General features: G+C 37.5%; 1 protein-coding gene across 3 annotated transcripts; it reads left to right on the top strand.

Annotated features, from left to right (window-relative positions):
• Nucleotides 1-11,410: 11,410 nt before the first annotated feature.
• Nucleotides 11,411-14,313, top strand: LOC118349858 (50S ribosomal protein L7/L12-like). Of its 3 annotated transcripts, none has more exons than XM_035695634.1 (3): nucleotides 11,411-11,563; nucleotides 12,298-12,565; nucleotides 13,414-14,313. In XM_035695634.1, the coding sequence occupies exon 3, from the start codon at nucleotides 13,492-13,494 to the stop codon at nucleotides 14,119-14,121; it is 630 nt and encodes a 209-aa protein (XP_035551527.1). In that variant the 5' UTR covers nucleotides 11,411-11,563; nucleotides 12,298-12,565; nucleotides 13,414-13,491; the 3' UTR covers nucleotides 14,122-14,313. The 3 variants fall into 3 exon arrangements, with proteins under 3 accessions (XP_035551527.1, XP_035551528.1, XP_035551526.1); XM_035695635.1 differs by lacking the exon at nucleotides 12,298-12,565 and adding an exon at nucleotides 11,885-11,998; XM_035695633.1 differs by lacking the exon at nucleotides 12,298-12,565.
• Nucleotides 14,314-14,375: the final 62 nt, after the last annotated feature.

Genomic DNA, 14,375 nt, shown 5'->3' with positions numbered 1-14,375 from the left:
TACCATAAAAGGTCATCTATTTGAAGCCGAATTACCCATGTGCCATTTTTCTGAATCTGCCGTAAACGACAACGCCGCGTATCAAATCTGTGACGCATTTGCGTGTGTCAATCCGGTCCACAAACGGAACTGTGGGCCTGTGGCGGTGCCTTTGGTTGTTTGGTCCGGCAGTGTCTTCTTTTCCCATTATAACAAATACAATACTGTCATGAACCGGCGGATGGATTCGGGACAAGGAGCGAAGAACCCTAGAGCTAAGAACTAAGGAACGTCGAACTGGAAGTAAGAAACAAAGGCTGAAGTGATTAAGTGTTGAAGTTTAACTCGGAACGACGACGTAAAGAGGTGAAAGTGAAACGGTGCGTAGTGCGATCCTGAAGACTAAGTCGGTGGCGTGCGTTGGAAGAGAAATCGTGAAGTGTGCGTGTGTTTCAAGTGGAATGGGGGGCAGTGTGCGTGCGTTTCGAATTAATCAGGGGGTGAGTGCGTTTTATGTTTTAGTTGCTGCGTTTAATAAATGTTAAACGCACCGTTTAAGTTAGTAACTTCAAACGGTGCGTTGGAGTCAAGGTTGAGGTTAAAACCTGTGTCTGTCATTTGCAATTTCATAGTCAGTAAGGTTAGTTTATCAATTGGGAGAGTTAGTTACAAGTGAGAGAAATTGTAAGCATAAAGGGAAAAGTGAGTGGAGAGGAATGGTATTGAAGAATCTGATTGTAAGAATTACATTGTAAGGAGGTTGGGAGCCCTCAAAGTACTCCCGTAGCAATTCAAATCTCTCATGGTATTTTCATCAAACACCTTCCGTGCAGTCTGTTATTTACTACAACTTTCACTTTCTACATTCCATCTTCATCCATTACAAGCATCCATCGACTTGGGTACTTAACAAGTGGTACAGCAGCCAACCGATCCTACGCAGCTTCATCCAAAAACCCAGAAAATTCATCCAAAAACCCAGAAAATTCATCCAAACACCCTGAAAACATGGCTGAAAACACTCGGTCAAAACAACAACAGCAGCAGATGGTTGATGCCCTACAGATTCAGATGGATCAAGCTAAACAGGAGATCCTTGAAGTTAAGACAGATGTTCAAGAGATTAAAGATATGCTCAGAGCCCATTTCGCCCAACAAAACAATCCTCCCCCACCCCCACCCCCACCCCCACACAATCCATTCCAACTGGAATTCGACAATACAGACCCAAGAAGATTTAACCCCAGGGGTGTAAAGTTGGATTTTCCTCATTTTCAAGGAACTAACCCGGCAGCTTGGCTCTTTAAAGCCAACCACTACTTTGATTTCCACCAAACTCCACTACCTCACCGCTTGTTGATGGCCTCTTACCATATGGAAGGGGAGGCCCTTGTTTGGTTCCAAGAAGCTGAAAATGGGGGAATATTCCGGGATTGGGACATGTTTTCCAGGGCTTTACTCCTTCGCTTTGGTCCCACCGCGTATGACGATCCAATGGAGGCCTTGACGAGGCTAAAACAGTCTGGCACTGTTGCTGCTTACATGAGCCAGTTTGAGGCCTTGGCAAATCGTGTGAGAGGTCTTTCCGACTCTCACAAGCTGAGTTGTTTCCTCAGCGGCTTGAAAGACGAGGTTCGCATTCCAACCCGTATTTTAAACCCTGTACATTTACATGCAGCATATGAGTTAGCAAAAATGCAAGAGGAGTACTATTGCAGCACAAAAAAATTCACTAAAACTACAGGGGACAAACCAAATACTATGAGTGGTAGTAACTCTTCACAAAGCTCTTACTCGGGGGAGGTGTATCATAAGTGGAAAAATCCAACGGGGGGAACTAAACCTGTCTATTCCACTCAAATGGATGAAAAACGTCGCAAAGGCTTATGCTACCATTGCGATGAAAAGTGGAATCCATTGCATAAGTGTAAGAGTCCAAAAATATATTTGCTACAAGGTAGTGAGGATGAAAGTGATGAGCAAGAGGTGCTGCAGGATGACGCGATAGTAGCTCAGCCAGAAACACTGTCCAGCAGCAATGAACAACCCGAAATCTCCTTGGCAGCCATTGCGGGTACCCCCACATCAAAAACCATGCGTGTAGTTGGAAGTATCTTGGGCGAACAAGTGGTTATACTGCTGGACTCAGGCAGCTCGCACAATTTTATTGACACAGCTGTAGCATCAAGATTAAAATTACCAGTGGATTATTCAGTGAATCTAAGGGTGCGAGTCGCCAATGGGCAAGGACTTAGCAGTGAAGGAATATGCCGGTCAGCCCCTCTAAAGGTCCAAGGTAACTTACTACACCCACCTCTTCATTTATTGGACCTTGCGGGTTGTGACATTGTGTTGGGCATCCAATGGTTGGAAACATTGGGCACTATATCCTGGAATTTTTCGAAATCTCTTATGAATTTTGTTTTGGATGGAAAACCGATTGAACTCAAAGGATTAAGGTTAAATCCATCGGTAGTGGAGGATGGGGATAAGTTGCTTAAGGCAACTATGACTACCGGGAAGGGCATTTTGCTGCAAATCATGTGTGAGGAGGTAACAAATGAAAAATGTACCGAGGTGGGAGGGCAAATTTCTGATCTGTTGGAGGAGTTTGAAGGGGTATTTAGTGAACCCCAAGGGCTGCCACCACCCCGTAGTCATGACCACCATATAGTCCTCAAGGACGGCACTCAACCAATTTCAAGTCGACCATACCGTTACCCATATTACCAGAAAACTGAAATTGAAAAGATTGTTACTGAGTTGTTGAAGTCGGGGGTGGTTAGGCCTAGCTCTAGTCCATTTTCATCCCCTGTTTTGCTGGTTCGTAAGGCCGATGGGAGTTGGCGACTTTGTGTGGACTATAGGGCACTTAATAAGGAAACAATAAAAGCCAAGTTCCCTATTCCAATTATAGACGAGCTGCTGGATGAACTCTTTGGGGCAGTAATTTTTTCTAAACTCGATTTGCGATCGGGCTATCATCAAGTGAGAGTCGTGCCTAGTGACATTCCCAAAACAGCATTTCGTACTCATGAGGGACATTATGAATTTTTGGTAATGCCATTTGGGCTCACTAACGCCCCCGCCACATTTCAAGGGCTCATGAATGATGTTTTTAAACCTTTTTTGAGAAAATTTGTGCTTGTTTTCTTTGATGACATTCTTGTGTACAGCAAATCAATGGGAGACCATGTGACTCACCTAAGGGAGGTTCTAAACACACTGAAACAGCACTGCCTATTTGCAAAGAAATCCAAGTGTCGGTTTGCGGTTGATGAAGTTGATTATTTGGGACACATTATTAATGACAAGGGAGTGATGGCTGATCCTTCAAAAATTGTTTCAATGATAGAGTGGCCCGAACCTAAGAATGTGAAAGCTTTACGAGGGTTTCTTGGACTCACCGGGTATTATCGGAAATTTATCCGGAATTATGGCCTCATCGCGGCACCACTTACTTCCTTACTCAGAAAAAACAGTTTCACGTGGAACCCGGAGGCCTGCAAGGCTTTTACAGCCTTAAAACAGGCCATGTCTCAACCACCGGTCCTTAAACTTCCTGATTTCAGCAGGCCATTTGTAATTGAGTGTGATGCAAGCGGAAAAGGGATAGGGGCAGTGTTAATGCAGCTAGGACAGCCCATCTATTTCTTAAGTCAGGCCCTTAAGGGTAAGGCCTTGCTACTTTCGACCTACGAGAAGGAATTATTGGCTCTTGTGACTGCAGTACAAAAGTGGAGACCCTATATCCTTGGGCAGCCCTTTATCATAAAAACTGACCAACAAGCCCTTAAGTTTCTATTAGAACAGCGGGTGGGAACTGAGAAGCAACAGAAATGGATTACAAAACTCATGGGTTATGATTTCTCCATTGAATACAAAAAGGGTAAGGAAAACAAGGCAGCGGATGCCCTTTCAAGAAGGGAGGGGGAAGATCAAGAGTCGGTTTGCTCAGCTATGATTTCATTCCCTACGCCTCTTTGGATTGAGGAGTTAAAAAAAAGCTACCTCGACTCTACGGAGCTAGTGGAGTTACTCAAAAATCTGCATCAAAATCAGAACGTTCCTCAAGGATTTACTGTGCAACAAGGGCTGATTATTAAGAAGGGAAGGGTGGTTTTGAACCCGGATTCTGATTTTAAGCTAAAAGTGCTGCAGTACATTCACAATAATCCCCATGCAGGTCACTCCGGATATTTAAAAACATATCAAAGAGCCAAACGAGATTTTTATTGGAAGGGGATGAAGAAGGACATCAAACAGCTGGTGAGAGAATGTGAGACTTGTCAAGCTGTTAAATATGAAACAACTTATCCAGCAGGGTTATTACAACCCTTACCCATTCCGGATCAGCCTTGGACCGACATATCACTTGATTTTATTGATGGGTTACCTAACTCTAAGGGGTTCAGTGTTATTTTTGTGGTAGTGGACCGTTTTTCAAAATATGGCCACTTTATAGCCTTGTCTCACCCCTATACTGCTCAAATAGTCGCTGATGTGTTTATGAAAAATATTTTTAAGCTGCATGGGTTTCCTAGGTCCGTGGTGTCGGATAGGGATCCTATTTTCTTGAGTTCTTTTTGGCAGGCTCTCTTTCACTCCCAGGGTTCCTCTCTTGACTATAGCTCGGCCTATCATCCTCAAACCGATGGCCAAACCGAGGCACTTAACAAGGGCTTAGAATGCTACCTAAGATGCTATGCAGGGGTTAAACCCAAGTCCTGGTCAGTTTGGTTACCTATGGCAGAGTGGTGGTACAACACCACTTATCACACATCAACAAAAATGACCCCTTTTGAAGCTGTGTACGGGTATCCTCCTCCCACCTTACTATCTTATGTTCCAGGAACAAGCATGAATCACATGGCAGACCAAGTTTTAAGGGATAGGGATCAGATAATACAGTTGCTGAAGAATAATCTAAGTGAAGCTAGCAATCGAATGAAACATTTTGCTGATAAAAAAAGGACTGAGACACAGTTTGAAGTAGGAGATTGGGTCTATTTGAAGCTACAACCGTACAGACAAAAAACCCTAGCCATTCGACACAACATGAAATTAGCTCCCAGATTCTATGGGCCCTTTCAAATTGAAGCTAAAATAGGAGCAGTGGCTTACCGATTGAAGCTTCTAGAATCTTCCAAGATCCACCCGACCTTCCATGTGTCTTGTCTAAAAAGAAAAATTGGCTGTCAAGTTCCAATCTTTCCATCACTCCCACCTACGGATCACACAGGTGAATTAAGACCAGAACCAGAAAGAATTATTGAAAGGCGCATGAAGAAACAAGGTGCAAGAGCAGTTACCGAGGTCCTCGTGAAGTGGGTGGGGTTGCCGACTGAAGAAAACACCTGGGAACTGCTATGGCGTCTGCAAGGCCTCTACCCACACCTTGTGGGCAAGGTGTTGTGATGGGAGGGAGTTGTCATGAACCGGCGGATGGATTCGGGACAAGGAGCGAAGAACCCTAGAGCTAAGAACTAAGGAACGTCGAACTGGAAGTAAGAAACAAAGGCTGAAGTGATTAAGTGTTGAAGTTTAACTCGGAACGACGACGTAAAGAGGTGAAAGTGAAACGGTGCGTAGTGCGATCCTGAAGACTAAGTCGGTGGCGTGCGTTGGAAGAGAAATCGTGAAGTGTGCGTGCGTTTCAAGTGGAATGGGGGGCAGTGTGCGTGCGTTTCGAATTAATCAGGGGGTGAGTGCGTTTTATGTTTTAGTTGCTGCGTTTAATAAATGTTAAACGCACCGTTTAAGTTAGTAACTTCAAACGGTGCGTTGGAGTCAAGGTTGAGGTTAAAACCTGTGTCTGTCATTTGCAATTTCATAGTCAGTAAGGTTAGTTTATCAATTGGGAGAGTTAGTTACAAGTGAGAGAAATTGTAAGCATAAAGGGAAAAGTGAGTGGAGAGGAATGGTATTGAAGAATCTGATTGTAAGAATTACATTGTAAGGAGGTTGGGAGCCCTCAAAGTACTCCCGTAGCAATTCAAATCTCTCATGGTATTTTCATCAAACACCTTCCGTGCAGTCTGTTATTTACTACAGCTTTCACTTTCTACATTCCATCTTCATCCATTACAAGCATCCATCGACGTGGGTACTTAACAACCTTCGCATTTATATATATAGTAGATATATATATATCATTATTATACTAGCAGCAGGATAATATCCAATGGACATTTATCTAATTTAGTTAATTAAAAATATTATCATATTTAAATTATGTTAAAATTCTAATTATTTATATAGTTTTATTTTTTTAAAATTATTTAACAAAATTTTATCATTTATCTAATGATGCAAGATTAATATTTTATAAATTAAATTTGATAACTTATTTATGATATGATATTTATATGTTAATTATCTATTTTAAATTAATTTAAATCAATATTTAAATTTCACCATTAGATCAAATTTAGAGACTTATGATGAAGGGTTGGATTTAAATTCTAAAAATTTTAATATTTTATAAATTAAATTTAATAATTTATTTATGATATGATATTTATATGTTAATTATTTATTTTAAATTAATTTAAATCAGCAGTTAAATTTTTACTATTAGATCAAATTTAGAGACTTAAGATTAAAGGTTGGATTTAAATCCCAAAATCTTTTATTTTCCCCTCACTTTCACTTTCTTCCTCTCTCTCATTCCGCTCAGCCACGTCCTCCCTCTCTCTCACACGATCTCCTCTCTCAAGCAGCCGTGCGCTACTGTGCGGTGTCACCGACCACGTCATCAGCGACCAAACCCCACCATCAAATTCCCTTGGCAGCTCCTTACTTCCCCGCGCGTCCTCTCTCTCTCTCTCTCTTCTCCCTCAAGCAGCCCAACGCTGCCGTGCGCCACCCTGTGGCGTAACCAATCACCTCACCGGTTTCCCTCACTCTGGCGAGCAAAACCCACTGTTGAAGCCCCTTAGCAGCTCCTCCCTCAGCCACACGTGAGCAACTCGAAATGGGTCTCGACATACGGGTTTCTCCTCGTAGCGCCGTCGTTAACCATCGCACCGCCAGCAGTAACCTCGTACTTCACCGACGTCCCCTCCTCTTCCTCCTTTCCTCCAGCCGAAGCCCCAGCTCCTACATTCTCTCTTCACAAGATCTGTTGATTTGTGATTTATGTGGTGAATTTACTGTGAGGATGTAGAGTTGGATGTAAGGAGAATTTATGATTTTGCTGTGAGATAGAGAGGAGTGTGAGGGGAGGAAGAAAACGTAAAATAAGTTACTGTTCATCTTAATGTTGATCGGGCGATAGATGCTTTTAAGTATAAGGAGATATATATGTGTATATATATATATATATATATTTGGTCTATCTTTTTTAATGTTTTGAATCCATCGAATTACTAAAATAAATAAATATATTATATATGTATATGTATTGGATGAATCAAAATATCTAATCGTAGTCGTTATGCATATGTTGTCTACTAATTTTGGGAGGTGTGAGGTCTTAAGCTCTAATAGATGGATTGGCATTCTAAAATATGGGATAATTAATTAACAGCTAAATCGTACCATTCAACCTTTGTTATTTTGTAACACCCAACAACACATTTCACCCTTTATGATTACGATACGATGATCTCTTGAACTCGGCAACGCAATTTATATTATCTTAAAAATAAAATACGAGTATAATTATTTTTATAATTTTATTTTAACTGAATGACATTTTTATAAAATAACATATAAAAATAAGATCGGTAATTTAATACAAATACTCTCAAATTAAAATATAAAATTTGTATGTATATCATTATCCATTTTTCATATGTTTGGACGTTGTTTGTTGAATGATGTTGGTTTCCGAGCGCATAAGCTGCTAGCATGTCTTATTGATTATTTGTTTTATTGCCAATTACAAGATCATCAAACAATGCAACAAATGGAATGAATTATATAAAAATATATTTATATTTGTAGTACTCAATGTACGTACGATTAGAGAGAGTTCCACGTGAATTAGCTTTCCAAAAGATTCCATAAGAAAAGTTTTTAAATAATTTTGAAGTAAAGAAATATCAAATATATATATATATATAAGTTAATAGAATAAAATGATTTTTTAATACATTAATTTTAAAGATTTTCAGACGATTTTAAAACTAATTCATGCTTAATATATAACGTACGTCCCTTGATCAGTACTATACGATAGTGACAGATTAGAGAATTTATAACCTCGGTTTGTTTATTAATTAATTGACCCAACATCATGCAGCAGTCTCAAACCCTAATCTTGGTGGACCGTCCAAGATCCACCAAGAGAATTTAGTCCAGGAGTCGTATGAGAAAAGTTGGGGTATTCCTCGCGCAGGAAACAGATCCAAGGGGACAAATGGGATCTGTCAACACCTAGCATTTAAAGATCTACACTGGCACGTGAGCGGGGATCATAGACAGGCCTCCATTTCCTGACAAAGGGAACGAGAAATGACCGCGCCGACCGCCTACAATTGAGAAGCCACCCAAGGAGCCGTCGCATTAATGACTCCACCTCAGAAGTTATATCGCATTAAATACCATGGCTTGAAAACTATGGGCATGATGCTTACCATTGACAGGATACAGAATGTTTTCCAATATCTCGTATAAAAGTCTGACCCCATGTACTAATAATCTCTCTTCACGCTGATTCAAAATAATTCATTAAGAAAGAAGAAAACTGACTTTGGTATCAAAGGTCCGAGCCTGCCTTTGTATTAGTGTCGCATGTAGCAGGATCTCAATCCTGGTTGTTGGAACTAGGCCCAGATGTGCAAAACACGTCATCAACATGAATATAAGATTAGAATGCAATAAATGATATTTTCGATTATTAGTAATTGGAAATATAAAGCAAGGGTTTACGAGAATGGAGGAAAAGTAAAAATAGTAAGCTTACAAATGATCTTTGTTTATTTGAGTTATTTGAGTAATATTAGATATAATTTTGGAATGTGTAAGCATTGCACACTCATTTTGAAAAAAAATTGATAAACTTATGATCCACATCATCATTAAAAAAATAATAATTTTATATAGGTTTCAAATTTATCAATTGAGAGTGCATAAATTTTATACACTTTAAGATTACAGATATCATTTTTCTATTTTGTTAGGGCGAGCACTAATTCATTGCATGGTCTAAGTAGTTATATGGGCTTCTGCCAGTTCAACCCACAGCCCAAATATTTCGGCCTGATATGGACTTGAGCTAAGCTAGCCCATCTTGGCCTATCAATGACCTAGCCTCCAAGTGCCGAAGGTTTTTGAGATTACCTAATTCTAAAAAGGAAAAATTTAATTGTAAATGATTCTGCATATTAATATGTACATTCATTCAATATGATTAGTTAGAAAATAAATTTTATTAAAAATAGTACTAATTTGAATTTAAAATATGATGACAACAATATCAATACGCAGATTGGTATGCAAACTTACTTGTACATAGTAAAACTCTTCTCAAAATCAAAGCTTTTGCAGAACTTATCTACTTGTATTGGGAAATAATAGTTCTATTTGAGAGTTTATTTATGAACAGATTAAATTCATAATTGATGCGAAAATCTGTACATTAATTAGTATAAAAATTTTATTTTTATTTTAAAATTTGATAGCTATGTGATCTCATCCAACATATAATAAAAATTCATTTTTATTATAAATCTTAAAGAAATATATGCTTTATAAAATGATCTTACAAAAATAAAATTTATAAACTGAAATAATTTTTTGTAGTACGTCAAATTAAAAAACTCTATTTGCAAGCCCATATTGTTAAAAATAAGTTTTGTTACATCAATTATGAACTTTTATTATAAGATATATTAATTAATTTTTTTCCATTATCTTATGATTTGATATTAAATTATTAAAAAATTATTTATCATTCATTAATTATCATCAAATCATTTGATGTCATACGAGAAGATAGTGAAACGATGGTAATTAAATGGTAATTAAAAGAGTAATGATATAAATACAACTCTTTTAACAATCATGTTTTTAAATGATACAAATATATTAAGGCATTTTTATAAATTAACGATATTTTATAAAACTGTCTCACATTTTAAAATATAATTGCGTAAGAAATTGTGAAAAATGTTATGTGTATTATTTTTTAGATGAGTTATTTTATTTTCAAGTTAATATATAAATTTACATAATTTAAATAGTAAAATTTGATTTAAATTTTAGGACTAATTTTTCTTTAAAAATTAAAATAGTTGCCATTAAAAATTTAAAAGTTTTTTATTTCTTATTATTCTCAATTAGGGCTGTAAAATAAACAAGCTACTCGACAGGCAGCTCGAATTCGACTCGATTAAACTCGAAATCGACTCGAATCGAATATTAAATGGGCCGTTCGTAAACATAGAATTAGGCTCGATTATTAAACGATACAAACTCGTATAAAGCTCGACCGGCTCGATTAATGTTCGTGAACAAACTCGTTTGAAGCTCGACTTGACTCGTGAGCTCGACTCGTATATATTTGTATATATATAATACAATATTTATATATATATATATATATAATAGCCAAAAGTTAGATATATATAATTTATAATATACATAAATATGTATATAGACTTAGTTTTATAGATTTATAGTCCACTACATATACAATATATAAATTTATAATATTAACTTCTAGTTTAACTAGAACTAATATTATATAATATTAACAATATAATATTAGTTCTATAAAACTAGAAGTTTTATAATGTTACATAATATATAACATTATAAATTTACAAATTACACCATCTCCTTATCATATTAGTATAATAGTATTATAGTATTAGTATATAATAGATCTATAATATTATATTATGAATAATAGATTATAATGTTTGATAAAAGATAAAGTTAGATAATGTTATATACTTATATGACGTGTTATACTAATTAATATAAATATAATATGTTATAGTATTAGTATATAACATGTGTTACAACTTACATATTAATTTAGTTTTATATGGAATTAGTATAATAGCACTACTATATTACACTAATTAATATAAATATAATATTATATTATGAGTAATAAATTATAATGTTGGACAAAATATATAAATTATGAGCATTTATTTTAATTTTATATTAAACATTTTAATTTTTAAATTTTTGTCATAAGCGAGCCGAGCTCGGCCGAGCTCGGCTCGGCTCGTTAACAGAATCGAGCTCGAGCCGAGCTCGAACTTACTTCCCTTCTACACGAGCCGAGCTCGGACGCTATAATGTGCTCGACTGATAAACGAGCCGAGCTCGAGCTCGACTCGAGTAGTAAACGAGCCGAGCTCGCACACCCCAGGCTCGCTCGAGCTCGGCTCGTTTACAGCCCTATTCTCAATCATTTCCGTTCCATAGTTAAAAGGCACTGTCGTTCAAGCGACCGATGTGGCGCAAACATGACTAGAAATATCCTCGAGAGGCGTCGTCGTTTTAAGGGATACACAGAATCGAGCCCTCAAAACTGAACATACAACAGCCGTCTGACCCTCCATCCTCGACGGCGCGCCATTTTTGTCGTCTTCACCCTCAATTTAGGGTCAGGGATTAGGTACGAAGCTGCCCTTTGGGTATTTATTATCTTTTGCTTGATTTGTGCTTTCTTTGTGGTTGGAAGAGATTTTGGACCAAAATATTTGGGATGTTTGCGTGCACTTTGGATTTTACAACTTTGTTTTGTTTTGTTGTTGTTTTTTTTTGAGTCAGTGATGGGTTTTAGAGTTTGGCTTCATCTCCTCGTTTTTTTTTACCCCTTTTCTATCATTTCCTCGCAGCTATAAATGTGACACCCGTGTTATTTTTTCAGTTTTTTTTTTTAATTATTGATTTGCTTGTGATTTAGTTCACTTCTACTGTAATGCATCTGTGTCAGGAACTGGGAAAGCTATCTTCTTTATTGATTTCCTCAATGCTTCGTTTGTTTGGCTACCGAGAAAATGTGATAAAGCTATTAAAAGAACCTCAAGAAGTAGTTTGAGTCTTTCAGGTTACATATGATGGAACACTCGGTTTGAGGTTTTTTCAGTCTGTAATCTCATTTCCTTCATTTTCCTTTTTTTTCTTTAGTAAGCAAGGTCATGGGAATTCTTTTGACACTTTGTTTTTAAGTTAGTCTTTTTCTTTCCTTAGCAGCTAAAATGTACTAGCTAACCTGTTGTTGTGGGAACTTGAATCTGCTGGGCAAATTTGCATTAGGAAAGACTCGTCGCTGTAGTTTGGTAATTTTTAGATTGCTGAAATTTATGCCTGACTTTCTTTTCATTGCAAACTTATACACACGTGCAGTGGAAGAGAGCATTCGCTTTAGGTGAAAGGCACATCACCTCCATCTTCAAATTTTAGCCATTGAGTGGTAGAAAGAACATAACCATACATGCATCCCAGAAGAACTTCCTTGAGGAATGTTGATGGTGCAGTACGTAGATGAATCGATAGAAAAGAGTGTGCTTTGCTCTCCAGATAGTCCTTTTTTGAGTGCTTTTATTTTGAATTATAGTGTTTTGGGAGAAAATACACCACTAAAGATGGTTGATGAGGTTCTTTCGTTGGAAAGGTTAGTTCGGAAGATAGGAGTAGTCCCTCCTGGAATGTATTCCCTCTTTGCTTTATATGGTTAAGGGAAATGATATTCCCACCTACAAATCCCACCGATTGTTGTTGTTTGTTGTTGTTTTTTTTTAAAACTTAATGGTTAAGGAAGGGCTTTTTAATGAGTTTGTGATTTTTTTAAAAAAATGTTTAAGGGGGATTAAAAAATGTTTGGAAAAAAAAAAATTTGCACTGTCGGTAGAAACCTTTGGTGGGGTTTCTCGGTGGATGTAGCAGGGCCCTATGGTTAATTTGGAGCAGGAGAAATAATCATACTTTTAATGGATTGGAGCTGTCTTCTCTGGAGCTAAAATCTTATCTCTTGTATTCTTTTGTATGCGTGGTTTTGTGCTTTTGTGAATATGGCCATTCGCTCCTTTGTAGGGTTAATGTATTGCTCCTAAAGAAATATTACAGAAAAGTGAATTTCAGTTTCTTCAAGATTGCTGATTGCTTTTCGTTGGAAAAGGAGTTGAAACTATTGCGGTTGAGTTTAAGATGAAATGATATGCTTCATGCAATCCCATATTATCATGTTTCTTTGTATGAGTTGAGATTATAATTCCAAAAATTTCAAGGATTCTAACATAAGGCACACTTTTCCCCCCTTTCGAAGCTTCTGTTCAGAAGGTTTAGAGCTATAATGTATTCTTCTTGTTATTATTTTAAGCTTATTTTTGTATCTATTTTATCTTTATAAATATCTTATTTATATTCGTAAATCGTCATTTTTTTTTTTTTTAAATAAAACTTGATTGAAGCAAATGTATATGATTTAACAATCCCTTTGTTTGTTTGTTTGGTGGATTTCAGGCCATACTGTCGTCAGTCGACCAGTGAAAGCTCAAAGCTTAAGGGTTGATTTTCCATTAATAGAATAGAAACGTGAAAATGAGCTTCATTTTAAGAAGGCATAATTTACAAATGGGATTATCCAGAAAAGCTGTGCTGGCACTAAATCCTATTAATATCAATACGTTCACTCAAAGATTTAGTCAACCTGCAAGGGAGGAGGAAGAGGGGGAAGAAGTGGAGATTGATCAGAAAAGGCTCCCAACTGATTATGATCCAGCTAATTTTGATCCCACAGAGCATCGTAGTCCTCCAACTGAGCGTGTATTTAGGCTTGTAGACGAAGTCTCAGGACTCACATTGGCTGAAGCTTGCCAGCTGGGAGCCATTATGATGAAAAGAATGGGAATGAAGGACCCACCAACAGTTGGGGTCATGAAACCAGGAGCTGCGGGATTGGCTGGATTTGCAGCAAAGGCACCTACAGCAGCCAAGGAGGAGAAGAAACCAGAAAAGACTGTTTTTGAATTAAAACTTGAGTCCTATGAGGCAGCTTCAAAGATCAAGATAATCAAGGAGGTTAGGAGTTTTACTGATTTGGGTCTCAAGGAAGCCAAAGACTTGGTAGAGAAGACCCCAGCAGTTTTTAAAAGGGGAGTATCGAAAGAAGAAGGTGAGCAAATAATTGAGAAGATGAGAGCTCTTGGGGCCAAGGTTATCATGGAATGAAAGGAAACTGATACAAAATTCGTGACTCCCTGCTTTCCAAGCCATGTCCTTTTGTTGGCACTAAAGATACAATTTTGCCATGCAAATTCTGAGGTAGAAAAGTGGTTGAAATCCTGGCGTATGGATGAAAGGATTTGGAAATCTTTTGTATCTCAGGATATATTCAGTCTTATCAATACATTGCGTTTTTTTCCTCTAGGTGTGATGTCCATCGATTTTACAATTATCGGCCCCATTCGAGGTCATTTCTTTGA

This window comes from Juglans regia, chromosome 11 (genome assembly GCF_001411555.2).
Source record: "Juglans regia cultivar Chandler chromosome 11, Walnut 2.0, whole genome shotgun sequence".
Lineage (NCBI taxonomy): Eukaryota > Viridiplantae > Streptophyta > Magnoliopsida > Fagales > Juglandaceae > Juglans > Juglans regia.
Note: the sequence above shows the minus strand (reverse complement) of the source record. Positions and strands in the feature narration are given on the sequence as shown.

What these genes read in the sequence shown, in the direction of transcription:
- LOC118349858 (XM_035695633.1), top strand. Translation starts at nt 13,492, where the DNA reads ATGAGCTTCATTTTAAGAAGGCATAATTTACAAATGGGATTATCCAGA.